This window comes from Hyperolius riggenbachi, chromosome 4 (assembly GCF_040937935.1).
Source record: "Hyperolius riggenbachi isolate aHypRig1 chromosome 4, aHypRig1.pri, whole genome shotgun sequence".
NCBI classification, from domain to species: Eukaryota; Metazoa; Chordata; class Amphibia; order Anura; family Hyperoliidae; genus Hyperolius; species Hyperolius riggenbachi.
Window position 1 is genome coordinate 225,368,522 of NC_090649.1, and position 21,728 is coordinate 225,390,249.

Here is a 21,728-nt window from a genome sequence, read left to right on the forward strand (position 1 = left end):
CAAAATGTTATTAATATAAAATATGAAACACTGTTACATGTGGTTTTGCTATGATCAGTGCACATGACGTTCTTCTGGCCTGGGCTCTTCAGAGCAGAACAGAGATTACATGGGAAAGCTGTGGCCTGCTGCACCATGGATGGGAATTTGTAAGTGTGGGAAAGCAGGGGCCTGCTGTAGTATGGAAATTGGAAATGTGTGTCATAATTTCTCCATAAACATTGTCCATGTGACCACCTTTACTTACCTGAGGCTTGTTACAGAAATTAATCCAGGCTGTGTAGTCTTGTACTTCGCCCGGTCCTACTATAGAAATAAGTCCAATGTTTGGGGGTGGGGAGTGCAATTTCAGTACTTGCCATAGGCACTATTTTCCCTAGATACACCTCTGCAGATGTCCACAGTGAAAAGATTTTATAATCAAATCAGAGGCCCACTCGCAATTATTCTTTTCTTCTGAGTTTTCTCCAGGGGAAAACATTTTCATCTTCTCTTTAAAACAACTTTTTAGCACTTTGAATTAGAAAGAGTACAAAAAATGTGGTGAAAAAGTACAGTTAAAATGATTTTGAGCATTTTCTTGCTTGTTGGGTATTCAAAACGCATTTATTCACAAGGTATGAATATACCATTTAGGAGCTGTTTTTATGCATTTTACCTGATATGTCCTTAAAAGTTAATATCCCAGGATTATTAAAAAAAAAAAAAAAGGATCTACTTACCTGGGGCTTCCTCCAGCCCTGGCAGCTGTCCTGTACCCTCGCCGCAGCTCCACTTCCAGCCGATGGCCCAGTGTACCCTCCACCAGGTTGGCATCTACCACGCCTGCGTGAGTGCTGCTGGTGATCATTGGTGTGTTCTGCACAGGCGCAGTACTTCTCTGCCTGCGCAGAACACTCCAGAACATGTGAGCATGATCACCATCAGAGCTCACGCAGGCGCAGTAGATGCTGACCTGGTAAGGTTGGCATCTCCAACGGAGGGGATTCCGTAACACCGGAGCTGCGGCGAGGGACATATTGGCTGTCAAGGGCTGGAGGAAGCCCGGGGTAAGTAAATCTTTTTTTTTCTATTTCTTTGGACATTCCCTTTAAGGTGCCCATTAACAGAACAATCTCTTTGGGCCCACAAACAGAGGGGAAAGTCATACGCAATCCCATCAGAGTAATGGAATAGATCTGAAATTTGGATCTACAGAACATTCGATGGAATGATCGTTTGCCTGCTATCAGCACCATTAGTGTTACCCAATCCGATCGATCATATTGTCGATCGTTCGGGATTTTGAACTATTAATGGACACCTTTAGTAAATCAAGAGATGCTTGGAAGGATGGTTTTATTCTCCATTAATAACCTGTTCACTTAGAGACTAATGTCAGTCAAATTGCAGCAATCTACATGTACAAAATGCCTCGGAAATCGTATTTGTAATATTCTATTACATACTGCAATACAAATCTGTAACTGTTATGTTGAAAATAAACAGTACTAGGAAAATAAGCTCCCCTCTCAGATTAATCTTTATCTGGCCATGCAACAATATGACAGAAAAATGTGTTCATTTTTTCTGCATCTGAATTAATAAAAATACATGCAAGCATTTTAATAAAAATTAACAGTTTACTGAAAATAATAGGAATTCTCACTCATTCTAGACAAAAGCACACTTATGTACAATGTAGAGGAATCCAAATTAACCAACCAGCCGTCAAGTTTTTGTTATACTATAAGCTAAAGAAATATGATTGACTTCTATTGGGTATTTGACATTACTTGAGAGGGAACTTGTCCTGAGACAAATACTGCATAGTATGAATGCTAATGCTGCCATTGTACCCAATTTTAATACACTGTGGCCTCAATTCACGGAGCATTATCAAACGTTTATCAAACACTTTATCAAACGTTTGATAATTTACCTCATGGGTAAAATCTCATTTTAAATTCCCTAAGGTGTTATATATTTATCGAATGTTTTACCGATAAAACGTTCAACAAATATATAACACCTTAGTGAATTCAAAATGAGATTTTACCCATGAGGTAAATTATCAAACGTTTGATAAAGTGTTTGATAAACGTTTGATAAACGTTTGATAATGCTCCGTGAATTGAGGCCTGTGTAACCAAAGACAGTTTAGCAAATATGCACACAAAAAAGCACAGGGGCCTAATGAGTACAGGGGTCTTTTAGCGAACACCTTACCCATTTAGCAATATAGAAAGAAGATAATACATCACATTTCTAATATTTTAGTTATTTGTTATTTTATTTTAGTTCTTCTGTAAGTTGACAGAAGTCCTCAGGATTAGGTTTGGTTAGAAATGCAGATCTACGATTCCAACGGATTTCCATTTCCAATAGGTGTCTTATTTCAACAGAATGACGCAGAAATTGCAATTTCCGCCTACGTATTTCTACTGAACGTAAATTTTTTTGTTATTTCGGCAAAAAAGTTAGTTAACTAATTTAAAAAAAGAATCCACCATTTTTTTGCAAATATGTGCCGTATCTGCATTTCTAATCAAACTTCTGCTTCCTCTGACTGGCCTGATACTTCAGAGTTTTCTGATTGGTCTACCATTCTCTAATCGGTCCAATGCTTCCAAGTCCCGTCATTGGCGTAAAGTCTCTGTCTTCAGTTTCCAATTAGAGCCGTAAGCCAATTTACTTTTGGAAACTCGGAAATCAGAATTCTGATGAATTCGTCCCTACTCAGGCATTCCATCTTAATCTAGCACCAATTCTTATTTTGTTTTGCTGAGTCAGCATCTTCTGGAACCCTGACAATTTGGCATCTTCCTCTATGCATCTCTGCCACAGGCAAATTTGCATCTCTGCCACAGGCAAACTGAACACTCTTCCTGCCAGCCAATGTCTCCACCCCCTGCGGTGCCTCAGCAACTACACAACACAGGAGGCCAGACACAATCTGCTAACCTGTCCCCAGATGTGCATGCTCTAACAATATGCCAATCAGATGTAAATAGACTCTTTAAAAAACAAAACACCAGGAAAGCAATGGGACCAGACGCTGTGTCTGCGAAATGCTTGAATCTCTGTGCCGACCAATTAGCGCCTGTATTTACAGACATATTCAAAGCATCTCTAGAACTCTCAATTGTTCCTGCCTGTTTTAAATGCGCAACTATTGTACCAATTCAAAAAAAAAAAAAACCTACATGTTTAAATGATTACAGGCCTGTTGCCCTGACATCACTGGTCATGAAAGCATTTGAAAAACTGATAATGACTTATCTGAAATCCATCACAGATCCCCTGCTGGACTCTTTGCAATTTGCCTACAGACCTAACAGATCCGCAGACGATGCCGTGAACATGTGTATGCATTATGTACTACAGCATTTAGATAACCCAGGAACCTACACCAGGATTTTATTTATAGATTTCAGCTCTGCATTTAATACCATAATTCCATCACTGCTGCACAGCAAGCTCTCCCAGCTACACATACCTGAATCCCTCTGCAAATGGATAACCGACTTCTTAACCGACAGAAGACAGCGTGTTAGACTTGGTAAACTCACATCAAGCTCTCTGACAGTCAGTACTGGTGCACCCCAGGGCTGTGTACTTTCCCCACTGCTGTACTCACTTTACACCAATGACTGCATCTCCACAGATCCATCTGTTAAGGTTCTGAAGTTTGCAGACGACACAACAGTTGTTGGTCTCATTCAAAACGGGGATGAGTCTGCATACAGGCATGTGGTGGGACAGCTTTCCTCCTGGTGCAGCAGCAACAACTTAGAACTAAATGCTCTCAAAACCATGGAGATGATAATAGACTTTAGGAGATCTCCCCCCCAGCACCTCCCCTTAACCATAAATGGATCCACAATAACCCAAGTAGAGTCATTCAAGTTTCTTGGGTCCACGATCTCAAACGACTTAAAATGGGACAACAACACTGCCACTATTGTCAAGAAAGCACAACAGAGAATGTACCATCTGCGGCAGCTGAAAAAGTTTGGCCTACCTCAAAAGCTAATGGTGCAGTTCTACACTGCAATCATCGAATCCACCATAACATCATCCATGACTGTATGGTTCAGCTCCTGCCCAGCATTAGAAAAGGGGAGGCTGCAGCGCATCATCCGATCAGCGGAAAGGATAATTGGCTGTAGCTTACCTTCCCTGCAGGATCTTTACACTAGCAGGTGCAGAAAGAGAGCGACCAAAATTGCCTCTGACCCCTCTCACCCAGCTCACTCCATCTTCCAGCGCATGCCTTCAGGAGTAAGATTCCGGTCAATCGCTACCAAAACCTCCAGACACAGGAACAGTTTTTTTCCTCAAGCGGTAGCCATACTTAATGCTGAACCACGTTAGAGCTGCTAGGACTGAAAGTAATCAGCACAGAACTAAACATGAACAATTCTCACATTGCTTACTGCCACTATACTTATAATGTCCTTAACTTGTAATATTCACACTGTCTGTCCTTGTATTGTTTTTGTTTGTGTTTGTTAAGCAACTGCCAAGACAAATTCCTTGTAGGTGCAAACTTACTTGGCGAAAATAAATTGATTCTGATTCTGATGTTATTTGAGGAGCTACTGGTGCAGATTTCTAAAAAAAAAAGTAATGGAAGGAAAATTGGAGGAGTATAGGTTCAAAATGGTGCACAGTCCTTGGCATGCATGCAAAAAGGGTGCTGCCAAATGTTGGCGCAAGGTGAAGCCACCCTTCTAGAGCAAAATTCCTGAGTGACATTAAAACTATTCCCCCTCCGAGTTGTAGCAGTATAGTTTGGGCTCTAGCTGTTTCTAGCACCCAAATTAGTCACTGAGCCTAGCTAAAGCTGTAATCACATTACGGCCTATGGCAGTTCCTGTTGAGCTGCGCAGAAATTTGCTGTCTTAAATCCTTGATCTGGGTATCTGTTCCACAAACACAATTTTTCCTACAATTTTCGTTGCATTGATTTGGTAAAATAAAAAAAAACTGCCCAACTGTCTCCATCACCTGTCCAATTTGATCACTCTCCCTCAACTAATGTAATTCCACCAGCTATGCAGGGTCATGAGGTTAAGTAATGTCAGTAGTGACAGGAAATTCAAATAAACTCTGCTAAACAAAAATAAAAAATCTATTTCCCTGTAAGGCTTGGTGGTGTATTCTCCACAGTCAGCATGCAACGCATGAGCTGACGTGGAGGAGGTACACACACTAGCACAAGGAAACAGGCTATCCCTAGTATAGTGGAGGGGAGGACTGACTGCAATAGGAGATTGTGGCGCACAGAGCCGGTGCAGATCTGACAGCCACAAACAATGCTTTCGTTATAACGTCTCAGCGCAAAGTAGCGCTGAGCGCACAAACCAGAACTGAGGAGATCAGGACAGGTAGACAGAATGAACGCTTGCTAGCTAGCGGCTACTTAGCGACAGCAAGCGTCCAAAACCAGACAGACTGGAATGAGGCAGCCAATGCGATGCGGCGATGGCGTGCCTCACAAAGACAGGACAGGACAGTCAGAAAACAGCAGGATTAAGATAGATGAACGTAACACAGATAAATATACAATAAGTATGTTTTCCTAGCGTATTACAATTACAGCTATCAATGAAACTATTTGTAACGTCTGACTAACATATGTATATATCGGCAATGAACCGATATATGACATAAGCAGGAACGCTGACTAGGAATGGAGTAACACAGGGAACAGGACTCAGAAGGATTCGCTATCTCTTCGCAGAGATGAACGCAATCCACAAACGGTAACAGAACAGGATTCAGAAGGATTCGTTATCTCTTCGCAGAGATGAACGCAATCCACAAACGGTAACAGAACAGGATTCAGAAGGATTCGTTATCTCTTCGCAGAGATGAACGCAATCCACAAACGGTAACAGAACAGGATTCAGAAGGATTCGTTATCTCTTCGCAGAGATGAACGCAATCCACAAACAGAACCAGGAGCAGGGTAACTACCTCAGCACGGGTGGTCACGGTACGCGCAACCTACCAAAACGTGCTGGAAAGCTGACTCACTGCACACAGGATATAAACAGTTCGTGTACGTATACATCAGCGACACTGATATATCAACGTAACACAAATACAAGGAAAATAATAAACGTGCTGGTATGCATATATATTGGCAATGAACCAATATATGATGCAAAGACCAGCAAAGTATCTTTAACAAGAAACACGATCGGGGGCTAAAGCGACAGCAAGGCAGGCTTAAGCTGAAGCTATGAAAACCCAAGGAAACCCTGCAGGAAGCAGATCTTTATACTGAGGTCATCCAATGGGATCAGACATGCAGATTCCCACACAGGTGAATGATAATCAGTCACAAGCTGACAGCAGGGAAAGACAGACAAAGCTATGCAGCTTGCATGGAAATAGATCAGAACTGCCTGAGCTGCAGCACTACTACTTCCAGCAATAGCTGCTGCAGCAGCGATCATTACAGTACCCCCGCCTTTAAAAGCGGATTCCAGACGCTTTTCAAAACTGAAATTCCCAACAAAACAGTCTGACTGATAATTCATGATGACCGGGACAGCCCGGCAAGACCGAATTCCAGAATCAGTCCCCACAAGACTGGACCCATCAGAACCAGAACCTACAGAACCATGCCCATCAGTACTACAAGCCCCAGTGTGACACCCATCAGAACCATGATTTCCAGAAGAAAGCCCTCCGAAACTCCCTGAGCGATACCCACCGCCTTCCAGGAACCGTTCAGAAACGCCAAAGCCTTTGCAATGCCCACCGGTACTGTCTTTACCAACACAAAACCCACTGTTGAACCAGTCCAAGGCACCAGGACAAGTTTTCTCAGAGACCTCCCAGAACACCTTGAAGCTCCAAAGAGATCCCCATAGGTCAGAATGCCCCTTAGGCTCACATGGAGAACCATCAAGAACCCCTATGGAACCTAGGGCAATTCCCGAGTCAGGGCCACAAGGACAAACATCAATATCAGGGCTTTCAGGGACCAGAACCATCTCTGGGCATGCAGGCAGACTGGCAATATCAGAACGTGTTCCCACTAAGGAAGCATCAGAGCACGCTAACACCTTAGACACACTTGGGCATTCTGGCACACAAAGAACATCTGGGCACACCGGCACAAGAGAAACCTCTGGGCATGTCAAGGAACTGTGAGCCTCAGGGTCAGCCAAGACAGGACCAAAACCAGGACTGGCCAAAAAAAAATCATCATGACTAAACTTCGCAACTACTGGACTTTTACACGAGAATGCTGGATCAGACTTAGATGTCGCTGATTCCAGCAAAGTCAGTAACAAATCAGATTCAGGGGCACTAACAAGACAGGACAAATCTTCTGATGTATGCACTGAACCAGATAGGGACTCCACAACTACCTCTGGACTGGACAGAGACTCATTTAATACACTGGATTGGAGCTCATGAGGCGCTGCAGAACAAGTCAGTATTGCAGCAGCCCCCACTGGACTAGGCAAAACTGAGGAATTCCCTGGACAGGAAGGGGACTCTGGAACCTCTGCCACAGCGGCCAGAGAACCAGAATCTTTCAGGATACTCATCAGACCGGACTGAAATTCTGAGATTTCTATTATTTTGACCAGAGAATCAGAATTATCCATGTTACAGGGCAAGACTTCTGAAACATTCAGAGGACAGGGCTGGAGTTCCTCGGCTGTTACAACACTGGAGAGGGACTCAACAACATTGGTTAAATCAGACTGTGTACAGGGCAAGGTATCTGACACACTTGCTGACGAGGACAATATTTCAATGGCTTCTGCTTTGCTGGGCAGAAATTCATCAAGTTTTATTAGAGCAGACTGTAATTCCAAAACAGCTGCTAGACAAGTGAATATTACTGCAACACCAACTGAGGTAAGCAGTGCTTCAGCCTCCTCTGCTAGGGGGTTTAAAGTATCCAAAGTACTGGGTGAAGCATAAGACTCTGCGACCACAGCTTCACTGGACAGGATCACTGAACAGTCCATATTGCAGGGCAATACCATGGAAGCACCTGCTGGACAGCATAATGATTCTGTGACCTGAGTTTCATTGGAGAGATCTACTGCACAATTCATGGTACAGGGCAAATTTATTGGAACATTTTCTGAACAAGGTAATAATTCTGCGATTTCAGGTTCACAGAGCAGATGCTCTGAGCTATTCACGAAACTAGAGCGAGGTGTAGAAACAGGAAGATCAAGACACAATGTTTGCGCATCTGAATCACCATTCATTTGTAAAATTGGAAAATTCAGATGCTGGAGTTCTGAGGATTCTAGACAGGATTGCTGGGACTCGGAAACTGATGTAGTGCATCTATTGGCATCTGCTGGATCAGACAGGAGTTGAACTTTATTAACACAGGTAATTTCTGCAGAAGTGTTTGCAGAGACAGGCAAGATTTTTCTGGTGTCTGTTTCACTGAACAAAGAGTCATGAGTACTGGCTAGGCTGGACTCGGAAGTCAGCAGGACCTCTGGATTCTCTGCTGAGAAATTTGTGCAGGGCAAAGTTAAGAAAGTATCAGTGGCTTCTGTTTTACTGGGAAGTAACACTGAGTTATCCATGGTACAGGGTGGAATTGCAGGAACTTCAATTTCACACAAAAAGAGCTCCGAATCACCTGCTGAATCAGCCAAAGGTGCTGAAGCAGGCGGGTCAGAACGCCAAATTTGCGAATTCGGAGTCACAAAAAAATCATCCAAAATCAGTTCCCACACATCAATCAATGGAGCCACAAAGTCATACTCACACACACCAGTTTTTATTAGGTTATAGGCAGACTTAATGCATGCATTCAATACCAATTCACTTTTTGCACTGTAAAATTGACAAAATGAACTTGAATCATTCTTCCATTCATTGACCAGAGCTTCCATCTCTCCTTTCTCAAATGGAGGATTCCAAGCATACTTAACAGGCAGATCATGGTTTGCAGATATGATTGTAGCAGGGACATATATTGGGTTAATTAGCAGGTAATTGGCAGATTCCTTATTCCTAAGAATCTCCAATACCTGTAGCAAGTGCTGAACTGTAGTGTATGCAAACTTTCCTTGCTTTACAAATAAGTTGATTTGTTCAATACTCTGTAATATCTCCTCATAATCATACTCAGATAATTCTTTTAAACAAAAATCTTTATTTTCCCTAGCCAGGGAGGAAAGTTCATTAGTAGTTTCATAAGTCCATTTAACTCCCCTGAAAGACAATTGCATTTCATTATCTGTTAATGGCAGAATCTCATTATAGGTCTCAGTCGCTAAGGATAACGACTCTGCAGATCGGACACGTTTCTTAGAACGTTTGCGTTTGGCCTTAGATTCTGCTGTTTTTGGTGATTTATTCAAGGCTGCAGGAAAATTATCAGTAACACTTTCTGCTTGCTGAACATTTTTGCAAGCAATTGAAGGAGTAGCTGATTGGCCTGCTGCCAGGAGTTCATTAAGAGGAAAAGGCAATGGATCTATGCGCAACCAGTTATGGATCACAAACGCTAGAAATTCCAGTGGTCTCTCTTTCAAATCGGAATGATTGAGAACATCAAATGCCCACTGGAATAATTCCCCTTTAAACAAAATATAACTTAGTTGGAGTGCCCAGGTTGAAACAGGAGTCGCTTGGAGATCAGGATTGGCCAGGAACCTGGCACATTCAGAGAAAAACTCATTTTCTGTTTCAGAGCTAAGTTCTTCAAATTTCTTAAAGGAACAGGAACCATAATTAACAGTGTCATACTTTCTGGGAATCCCCCCCACAATGGGGATTGGTAATGGGGTTTTCATAATGTAAGGCTTGGTGGTGTATTCTCCACAGTCAGCATGCAACGCATGAGCTGACGTGGAGGAGGTACACACACTAGCACAAGGAAACAGGCTATCCCTAGTATAGTGGAGGGGAGGACTGACTGCAATAGGAGATTGTGGCGCACAGAGCCGGTGCAGATCTGACAGCCACAAACAATGCTTTCGTTATAACGTCTCAGCGCAAAGTAGCGCTGAGCGCACAAACCAGAACTGAGGAGATCAGGACAGGTAGACAGAATGAACGCTTGCTAGCTAGCGGCTACTTAGCGACAGCAAGCGTCCAAAACCAGACAGACTGGAATGAGGCAGCCAATGCGATGCGGCGATGGCGTGCCTCACAAAGACAGGACAGGACAGTCAGAAAACAGCAGGATTAAGATAGATGAACGTAACACAGATAAATATACAATAAGTATGTTTTCCTAGCGTATTACAATTACAGCTATCAATGAAACTATTTGTAACATCTGACTAACATATGTATATATCGGCAATGAACCGATATATGACATAAGCAGGAACGCTGACTAGGAATGGAGTAACACAGGGAACAGGACTCAGAAGGATTCGCTATCTCTTCGCAGAGATGAACGCAATCCACAAACGGTAACAGAACAGGATTCAGAAGGATTCGTTATCTCTTCGCAGAGATGAACGCAATCCACAAACGGTAACAGAACAGGATTCAGAAGGATTCGTTATCTCTTCGCAGAGATGAACGCAATCCACAAACAGAACCAGGAGCAGGGTAACTACCTCAGCACGGGTGGTCACGGTACGCGCAACCTACCAAAACGTGCTGGAAAGCTGACTAACTGCACACAGGATATAAACAGTTCGTGTACGTATACATCAGCGACACTGATATATCAACGTAACACAAATACAAGGAAAATAATAAACGTGCTGGTATGCATATATATTGGCAATGAACCAATATATGATGCAAAGACCAGCAAAGTATCTTTAACAAGAAACACGATCGGGGGCTAAAGCGACAGCAAGGCAGGCTTAAGCTGAAGCTATGAAAACCCAAGGAAACCCTGCAGGAAGCAGATCTTTATACTGAGGTCATCCAATGGGAGCAGACATGCAGATTCCCACACAGGTGAATGATAATCAGTCACAAGCTGACAGCAGGGAAAGACAGACAAAGCTATGCAGCTTGCATGGAAATAGATCAGAACTGCCTGAGCTGCAGCACTACTACTTCCAGCAATAGCTGCTGCAGCAGCGATCATTACATTCCCGGTACAATTGATAGAACTGCCTCACCCTCTCATGTCTATAAATACAGGTATGGCTAGTAGGATTACATCAGTTTAGCACAGCATCTGTTCAATCAATATAAACTATTACTACAAGGAAATTGGCATAAGATTGGAGGACTTCAAATGTAATCATCCTAAAAGGTTTTTCAAAGAAATTGAATTCCAAAGAGGTATTGCTCTGCAATCAAGATAAAAGGTGTGAGAATCAAGTGGCATCCCAGAGAAGACCCCTGAAGACTTCTGGCTAATTACAGAAGAAAAACAATATTGCCACACCCTGTGTGATTCACTGACCGCTTTTTACTGGAAGCAGTAGATTTGGGCGCATGAGACAAGTGGACAAAAAGGGCGCCCCATTCACTTCCATTATAAATATCGTTTAATGGGCGCCGAACAGGGAAAAAAAGGCGCCGGAGATTATTAATGTTTTAACAAAGGCGCCCTGAGATTTTTAAGGATTTATAACTATGTTTGTGATGATTTAACTTTACAAAATGAGCCCGTGACGAATAACGTTTATGAAGATACTAAATCACTATTTCTAAAACATTTCTAAAACATTATTATCCACCCCAAAAAATTATTTACATTTTTTTATTTACATTTTTTATTTATTAATGTCTGTAAAACATTATTATCCATAGGGGTCTTAGGTTTAGGCACCACCAGGGGGGGTCTTAGGTTTAGGCACCAACTGGGGGGTCTTAGGTTTAGGCACCAACAGGGGGGTCTTAGGTTTAGGCACCAACAGGGGGGTCTTAGGTTTAGGCACCAACAGGGGGGTCTTAGGTTTAGGCACCAACTGGGGGGTCTTAGGTTTAGGCACCAACAGGGGGGTCTTAGGTTTAGGCACCAACAGGGGGGTCTTAGGTTTAGGCACCAACAGGGGGGTCTTAGGTTTAGACACCAACTGGGGGTTCTTAGGTTTAGGCACCAACTGGGGGGTCTTAGGTTTAGGCACCAACAGGGGGGTCTTAGGTTTAGGCACCAACAGGGGGTCTTAGGTTTAGGCACCAACAGGGGGTCTAGGGGTTAGGGATAGGTACAGGGAGGGTTTTTAATAAACGTAAATATAAGTTTCACTTTACAAACAGGGAAGATTAACGTTTTAAGAATTGCCGATCTCATACACATTATTTAGTGATTTATAAATTCTTAAAACACTATTTGTAAACGAAATTCTACACAATATTTCTATAAACGATATTTCCATTTAACGTTTATACCACGCGCCCTTTTTTCCCGACGCCCTTTTCGTACGTACGCCTTTTTACTGGCGAATGGGAAGGTGTCTGCTAGAAGATTATTCTATTAGTCAGGGTAAAGGTGCTTATGTGATTGCTCTATCTTTAATACTGAGCATCACATAGATCACAAGGTTACAGAAGTGGGGAGGATGGGGAGAATTTGCCATAACCCTAGTAAGAAATGCCCCCTTACTGCTGACAAGCATGAAGATGCTGATAACTAGAGCAGGGGGTACCTACATCATGTTTGCTGGCTCTAATTCTGCTCATTACCAGCAGGAACACCCATACAGTTTTCTTTCCTGTCTGTGGAGCTGATCATGAACAATAAAAATCATAACCAACTACAACAATAACCATAAAAAGAATTGTGCCCCACCAGGCTACTTCTGGTGGGCCGTGGAAGAAAATCTTTCAAAAACATGTTTTTATGACAGTATATTGTTAATACAGTTAAGTGTATTAAAGGGTAACTGAAATAATGTGGACTGAAACTAGAGGATAAAAAAGCTGATATATTTTTGTGCAGTTAAAGCATTAAGGCTCCTTTCACACTGGCACGGGCGTACATGCAAAAAGGGCGTCTGGAAAAAAGGGGCGTGGTATATAAAAAAAATTATACATTTTTATCTAAAACAATATTTTTTGTTTCTATATTATAAACAAAAAGTGCTGAATATGTTGAATTAACAGACAGTAATGAAATGGCAAAATACCGTCTATAACCCCCCCAAAAAATGATATTTACACTTGTATTACGCATAGTAATACAATTGTAGATATTACAGGTATTTTGCTGCAACTATACTCAACTGTACTCTCACACAGAACTCTCCCTATGCCCAGGGCTGTATTTAGGGTGTGGGCCGCCTTAGGCACCCCAGACCTTTGACGCCAATAACGACCCCAGACCAACCCACACACATATATTGGTGAAAAGTGGGCGTGGTCACATAATGCAGTGGATGTGTCCATAGCATACAGTGGGTGTGACCAATTAAAATTTCCTAGTAAGAGTGCAATCCAAAGTCAGCGGGGCTATGTTTTCTCCCCATATATAAAGTAAACTGACCCTAAAAAAGCAAGCAGGAAATGTTCCTACCGAAAAAAACACATTAGCCAGTGTTCTCTCGCACAAAATAGTGGTAGGTATTAGATTGTGATCTTCTCTGAGAAAAGTCAGTAACATGACTATGTTCTATTTAACATGACTATGTTCTCTGCAAAGTGCTGCAGAAGATGCCAGTGCTATATAAATACATAATAATATTGTAGAACATTAGACTATAGAAGGATTAGATTGTGAGCTCCTCAGAGGACAGTCAGTGACGTGACTACATACTCTGAAGTACTGCTGAAGATGGCAGTACAATATAGTACAGTAGTATAGGTGCAGTATAAGTAGCCAGGTCTATAGGTGTCCCCAGTATAGATAGCCAGGTCTATAGGTATCCTTAGTTTAGATAGTAGCTCTATAGGTGTCCCAAGTTTAGGTAGTAGGTCTATAGGTGTCCCCAGTTTAGGTAGTAGATCTATAGGTGCCCCAAGTTTAGGTAGTAGGTCTATAAGTGTCCCCAGTTTAGGTAGTAGGTCTATAGGTGCCCCCAGTTTAGGTAGTAGGTCTATAGGTGCACCCAGTTTAAGTAGTAGGTCTATAGGCATCCCCAGTTTAGGTAGTAGCTCTATAGGTGTCCCCAGTTTAGGTAGTAGCTCTACAGGTGTCCCCAGTTTAGGTATTAGCTCTATAGTTGTCCCTAGTTTAGGTAGTAGGTCTATAGGTGCCCCCAGTTTAGGTAGTAGGTCTATGGGTGTCCCCAGTTTAGGTAGTAGGTCTATAGGTGTCCCCAGTTTAGGTAGTAAAAGCTAGTAGGATCAGGTCCGCACACCGGTTTTTAGATGCAGTGTTTTCGTTTATTGCATTTGTCAGCACAAAATAACAATTGTTTCGGGGTTTGCACTTTTTCTGATGAAGGGGAACTCTTAAGGCCCCGAAACAATTTTCATGTTGTGCTGACAAATGCAATAAAACGAAAACATTGCATCTTACCGGTGTGCGGACGTGATCTTACTAGCTTTGATGACTGAATGGTGACATGGCTTTGTACCCAGGTCCAGCACCCACTACACAGGTAAGGTGTGCCACATCAGGATCTGAATGGACAGTTTAGGTAGTAGGTCTATAGGCATCCCCAGTTTAGGTAGTAGGTCTATAGTCATCCCCAGTTTAGGCAGTAGCTCTATAGGTGTCCCTAGTTTAGGTAGTAGCTCTATAGGTGTCCCCAGTTTAGGTAGTAGCTCTACAGGTGTCCCCAGTTTAGGTAGTAGCTCTATAGTTGTCCCCAGTTTAGGTAGAAGGTCTATAGGGGTCCACAGTTTAGGTAGTAGTACTAGGTGACCCCAACTTAGGTAACCTGCAAGGAGGAGCAGGCACGCACACACACACACAGCAGCGGGGAAGGGGGGACGTCTCAACACCCTCCCCCCCACCGGGGGCTCCAGCTCCCCGTTCCTCACTTTCCCTTCCAGAGTGGCAGCGGCCGGCGAACAGCTTATCTCTTCCAGGCGTGCAAGGGAAACTCTGCATGCCGCTTGCCTGGTCTAGTGACGCCACTGACTAGACCGTGCCAGCGGCATGCAGAGTTTCCCTTGCGCGTTGCGAAGTAGTAAAATCCCGGATGCTGCCACTCTGCTAGATCTGGAGGGAGGAGCGAGTTCTCCTCGATATGTGTGTTCCTGCTCTCCGCCGCATACCACCCAAGGCTGCATATATTAAAAAAAAACAAAAAACAGATATATAAAATAAAATTTAAAAAAATAATAAAAAGCAAAAAACAAAATAGACATGTCGTGTCTATGGTGACGGAGCTTTTTGCAATTTTTCGGTGTTCGCATTGTGGCGTGCATGCGTGAAAGCATATTTTTTCAATACACTTCCGCGCAACTCTAATACCGGCCACAGGAAGTGATCGCTGGAGAGCCTCACTTCCTGCAGCCAGAATGGAGATTGCCGCAAATTGCTTCAGTAAACTCCGCAGGCTGTTTATAGCACAGTGTTCCTAAAATGCTGGTTGTCAGTCTGATACCAGCCTAACCATATGATATCCCGCTATATGGTTTGATATCCAGTTCAGTACAGTGTATGATATGAGTGTCAAAACGTGTCTCAATGGTGACTGATTATTTTACAACGCCACCCCCAAATAAAAACAGGCAAAATAAAAAAACTTTGAAAATAAATTTTCAGTTACAACATTATGTAGAGTTTAAATATTAATATAAAAGGAGCATTTAAAGTATTACCAGTACAGGTGCAGTTACATCTCCAATCCATGTTTGTTCTTTCAAGAGATGCTGGTAACTAAGGCAGTGTTTTACTGCTGTTGGCACATTACCCATCAAGTACGAGTGTACATTGGAAATTTTGGACACTTCTTGCTACATCACTGAAACAGAAAAAAAAGGAAATACATTTTAAGTCTGTGTTTTGATGGCACCATTAAAGTCTATTTCCTGCAATTTCTTTGTTACTGGTTATAATTCCTGTCCTCCTTTTGCTCCCCCCTTCCACCTATATAATTTTCCCTAACACTTACTCACAAAGGTCAGACCTCAATTTCCAAAACCATGTGATTACCTATTTGGACAGACTGTACCAATTCTTGGGCATGGGGGGGGGGGGGGGGTGCACCAGGGGCGTAGCTTGACTTAATAGGCCCCTTGCAAAAATGATAGCATTGGCCCCCCCTAAGACCCGAACCCCATGAGGGTCACATGATCGGGAGCCAGGGAATGGCAGCAGAGAGTGTTCTTCTGTGAAGCAGCCTCTGGAAGCAGGACAAAATGACACATGCTTCTGCACAGGTTTTTGTGAGTAAATGGGGAGGTTTCTTTGCTAATTTGCTGCACTTGTGGTTGGGGAGAGAGTGGTGTGGGCCCCCAATGTCTCTGGGCCCCCCTGCTATGGCAGGGGTTGCAGGGGTGGTTGCTACACCCATGGGGGGCATCGTGGCATGGAGCATCAAAGGCAAAAGAACATTTGTTAATACGTTTGGCTATATGGTAGGTGAGCTCATATAGCTGTGGGACAAGAGAATGCACCGGTATTGAGTTCAGTTACACTGAGCTTTGTCCTATGGGAGAAAACTGCTTTACAAATGGTATTGTATTGTGTACTGTACTGTGTATAGTCAGTGTCATGTTAGGCATGAAGATGTGAGGATAGCGTTAGGAGTGGAGAGGGGATGTTCGTGTTAGAAGGGGAGTGGTGTGTGTGTGTGTGGGGGGGGGGGGGGCAGCAATGTCAGCAGTTCAAAATGTTTAGGTTTATGTGAATGTAGGGGATGGAAATCTGTACAGATATTACTGATACACTAATTATTTGTAATATCATGCACCAAATGTACGAACATCTATACTAAATGTATCACTACCATCGTGATCAAATTCCTTAAAGTGATATGCATCACTACCATACTCTGCATCACTACCATCGTGATCAAATTCCTTAACCACCCTGGCGTTCTATTAAGATCGCCAGGGCAGCTGGATGAGGGTTTTTTTTAAATAAAAAAAAAACTATTTCATGCAGCCAACTGAAAGTTGGCTGCATGAAAGCCCACTAGATGGCGCTCCGGAGGCGTTCTTCCGATCTCCTCCGGCGGCCAAAAGTAACACGGAAGGCCGCAATGAGCGGCCTTCCGTGTTTTGTTTACTTCGTCGCCATGGCGACGAGCGGAGTGATGTCATGGACGTCAGCCGACGTCCTGACGTCTGCTGCCTCCGATCCAGCCCTTAGCGCTGGCCGGAACTATTTGTTCCGGCTGCGCAGGGCTCAGGCGGCTGGGGGGACCCTCTTTCGCCGCTGCTCGCGGCGGATCGCCGCAGAGCGGCGGCGATCGGGCAGCACACGCGGCTGGCAAAGTGCCGGCTGCGTGTGCTGCTCTTTATTTGATCAAAATCGGCCCAGCAGGGCCTGAGCGGCACCCTCTGGCGGTAATGGACGAGCTGAGCTCGTCCATACCGCTAAGGTGGTTAAAGTGATATGAAACTCAAAATTCCATCTCTGCCCTAAAGTTTTAACACAGCATAAAAAATCATGATAAAAAGTTCCTGGAAGGGTTAATAACTCAAAGTTCTACTTTACTCAAAAGCTAATTCATAAAATTGTCATTGCTAGTACAAAATGATCAGACTATCTTGTGTTACCATTTGCAGATCAAACAAAGCAGATAAGCTTCTCTACCTCCCAGTGCCCTTATTGAGCTTCAGGTAAAAATATTATCTGCCTGGTTGTGGTGGTGATTGCCTATCTTTAAACCCTAAAGCCAAGTACATACAATGCAATTTTCCATCAGATCGACAGATCGATCCGATAACTTCTGACAGCCAGGTCCGATCAGATCCTAATTGATAACACAATTTATTTTGGGTAGTTATCAGCGGTGAAATCTTTTGCATTATCGATTGGGAGCAGTTTGGACTTCTACACACGATGCAACTTTCTATCAGATCAATCTATTGTTCTGAAAGAAAATTGCATTGCGTATACTAGGCTTAACGCCATGGTCAATACATATACTATCTCCTACCTCAGTTACATACACCTTTTTGTGTGTAAATTTAAAGGGAATCTGAAGTGAAAATAAACTTATAGTATAATGATGTGTATGTATAGTACCACTAAAAAATAAAACATTAGCAGCTAGAGATAGGAATCTAATATTGTTTCCAGTACAAGAAGAGTTAAGAAACTCCAGTTGTTATCTATGCAAAAGAGCTTATCTGAGCTCCACGACTTTCAAAGTCGCAGAGAGCTTTGTCTTCTGAAGCTTATTATCTCAACTGTCTGTCACTGTATTTTGTTTTTTCTGCAGAATAAAGTTCAAAAGTTCACTACCCTGCTCTGTGAAATCATTTAGAATGCTGATTGTAGAGTGTAAACTGTAAATATTAGAGGATGATGCAATGTTATAAAAAAAAACCTGTATAACTGAAAATAAAAAAAAGAGACTATTTTCTTTGCTACTAATGTTCTATTAATCATCCATACTACACATACAATTCATTATATCATAATATTTTTTTCGCTTCAGTGTCACTTTAAATGGGTTCTCCGGTACATAAAAAAAATAAAAATAAAACTGACTTACCTGGCAGCCTCCATATTATTTTCCCCTCGGGTTCCCTTTAAAGGGGTTCTCCGGGACATAAAAAGAAGCTAAAACTGACACTTACCTGGGGCTTCTATCAGCCCCCTGCAGCTGTAATCTCCCGCTTCGTCCTTCTCCAATGCGCCGTCCCCAGCCTTCGGCACAGCGCTAATTATTCGTCTAACTAGATGAATAGAACTATGGCTGTGCGGCCGTGCTCGCTCTCGTGCGCGTCAACAGGAGCTTACTGCGCAGGTGCAGTACACGAAAACGTTGTACTGCTCCTGCGCATTAAGCTCCCGCTGACGCACGTGCGTGCGAGCACCCGCGCGGCCACGACCGCAGTTCTATTCGTCTAGTTAGACAAATAATCAGCCCGGTGCCAGCGGCAGTGAAAGGCGCATCGGAGGAGGACGGCACGGGATATTACAGCTGCCGGGGGCCGATGGAAGCCCCAGGTAAGTGTCAGTTTTAGCTTCTTTTTATGTCCCGGAGAACCCCTTTAAAGGGAACCCGAGGGGAAAATAATATGGAGGCTGCCATATTTTTTTCCTTTTAAGTAATACCAGTTACCTGGCTGCCCTGCTGGTCCTCTGCCTCTAATACTTTCAACCATAGACCCTGAAAAAGCATGCAGCAGGTCAGGGGTTTCTGACAACATTGTCAGAACTGACAAGATTAGATGCATGCTTGCTTCTGGTGTAATTCAGTTTACTACTGCAGCCAAACCAAATAGATCAGCTGGACTGTCAGGCAGCTAGTATTGTTTAACTTCCCTGGCGGTAGCGCCACAGGGTATCACATGGCCCCGGGAGGATTTTTTAAAAATAAAAATTGCGCTATATTCTTCTGCTAGCACATTGCTAGCTAATTATGTCCCCCAAGTGCCTCCGGTCTCCACCGATCTCCCCCGATCACCGCCGTAATACGTACCCCCCAGGGATCCCGCGATGGCGCAGTCTTCACCTCCAGGCTTTGCTATGGGGTGGATAGGGACTGCGCATGACGTCATGTCTGATCATCGCCATAGCGACGAGTGAAGCTGGATCATGAAGCTGCGGCTCTCGCAGGATCGTGGAGGGGTAAATATTGCCGGCGGCAATCGGGGGTTTAGTTGGGTGCCGTGGGGCTTGGGAGACATAATTAGCTAGCGAACTGCTCAGGGCCGGTTCAAGGGGCCCTGTGGCCCCGGTGCAAACTTCAGTGTTGGGGGGCCCCCCGCCCCCATTACCCCTTTGCTCCCCGGGGCCCAGCTGCAATTACATTAGCAGTGATAATTACCTTATCCCCGTCAGGTGAGCGGCTGCACTAGGAGACATGCTGTCTCCCTCCCACTCTATGACCCGGTGCGTCATGTGTAAACACGCGCCGGGTCATAGAGTGGGAGGGAGACAGCATGTCTCGTAGTGCAGCCGCTGCCCGCTCGCTCACCCGATGGGGATAAGGTAATTATCGCTGCTAATATAATTGCAGCGGGGCCCCGGGGAGCAGTGCGAGTGGGCGGGCAGAGATCGGGGCCCCGGGGCAAATACCCTTTTTGCCTCTATGATAGTGCCAGCCCTGGAACTGCTAGCTTAGGCACATAGCGCAAATTGTATTAAAAAAAATCCTCCCGCGGATGCAGCCTCTAAAACTGCGTACCGCCAGGGAGGTTAAAAGGAAATAAATATTGCAGCCTCCATGCACTCTCACCTCGGGTTAACTTTAAGCAGCCTGTGTGAATGGAGGTGCTGTTTCTTGGTGTAGCAGCATTTATTCTTTTCAGAGCTCAGACAACTATTTTTCAGATTATTGCAGTCTGGTGGTCTGGGAGTCTGTGCTGCAGGAAATGGTTGCTGAAGGGTCTCCTGGTCAAGCAATCTAATAGAACGGAGATAAACATTTATGCCTGGTGCTGGGCTTGTATTAATGCTGAGCTTCTGACACAAAATGAATATGTAGCTCAGGGTTTCTGGCTCCATGCGGTCTAACTCAGCATAAATGGTCTGCAGGCTCCATGCAGATGTGTGACTCACAAATTTATGCAGCCAAAAGATCTGCCTGACAGTCAATAACTAATTTTTAGATCAAGGTCCACTATGATATCTAGAATAATCTCTCAGTATAGGTACACAGTACAATGTCATTGTCAGTCTGTTGCATCAGGCTGTTTTTCACTGTCATCCCACCCAACAACTTCATGTTTCTTCCTGAGTCTTCTCTGCATAGTCACACATATGCTGCCATTAGTAACCTCTAAATACATCCTCCTAAAACAACATAGCCGGGGATGCACAAGTGCACAGTAGTCCTCTGAAAAGAGCAGCACAGCCCAGCATGATCAGCTGTGGGAATGTCCCTCCCATCAGCAGCCAAGTAAATCACAGGAACAGATGCCAGCAGGCCTGCTATCATCCACATACGCTTTACAACCTTAATCTGCTAATGTGTCTTCCAACATAGATATAATTATAACAGTTGTAAAAATAAGGAGCTGCTCCCCTCTAGTTAAGCCCCAGGCCAGACGTACAAATGAGAACACAAACAGCGCATCCGTGTAAGTAAGAAGGAAGTCTTGTTAAGCTTTCTGAATATGATCACAAAGTCATGATTCCAACCTGCTTTGCTAACTATAATGCCTTGCCTTGCAATATTCCCGAGTCACTGTCCAGGTTAAACATCTGACACCCTTTTACATCCTAAGAAAATGTTACATATATTATTCAGCATTTCCTGGAGCTGATCAATGTAAATTCCAGTTTCCAGCTCTGCGTCTTCAACTAGCTGTCAAACAAACATTTGATGAGCAGTAAATAATGAAACTATCTGTAATCATGCATTGTATAGTTCAGTACATTAGATCTTACCCAAGATAGGCAGAGCTGTACGTTATACTTCATCATCAGGTTGTCTGTCCATACATACTGCTGTGTTTGCTCTAGGCATGCTCATCTAAAGATGCTCACAGCTTAAAGGGGCAAGGCAAGCAGTTACTTAAAAGGGAAATCATACAACCAGATCAATTCTATTTGCCTATCCTATTTATTATTATTGATATGGCAATGTACAGAGAACAAAACAGACAATAGTGGAGATCATTAACTCATACATATACCGCACACAGTACAATATATTATATTTGTAGTCATTTCTATTGGACAAATACAAAGAAAGATTGAGTGACAGAAAAATTTGGGAGCTACCCTTTAGATTGTAAGCTCGCAAGGGATGTGCTGGTGGTGTGGAGTGGTGGTGAGGAGAGGTTGGAGATGTTCA

General features: G+C 43.5%; 1 protein-coding gene across 7 annotated transcripts in view; it reads right to left on the reverse strand.

Moving 5' to 3' along the window:
• Nucleotides 1-21,728, reverse strand: part of HMGCLL1 (3-hydroxy-3-methylglutaryl-CoA lyase like 1) — a 296,565-nt gene that overhangs the window by 184,082 nt on the left and 90,755 nt on the right. For 4 of the 7 annotated variants that reach the window (XM_068281395.1, XM_068281396.1, XM_068281391.1 and 1 more), the window contains one exon: nt 15,625-15,767. In XM_068281395.1, the coding sequence (XP_068137496.1) occupies nt 15,625-15,720 (96 nt within the window). In that variant the 5' untranslated portion in view covers nt 15,721-15,767. Of the gene's footprint in view, nt 1-247; nt 352-3,431; nt 3,633-15,624; nt 15,768-21,319; nt 21,375-21,728 lie in introns of those variants that run through there. The other 3 variants (XM_068281392.1, XM_068281394.1, XM_068281398.1) reach the window with 3 other exon arrangements.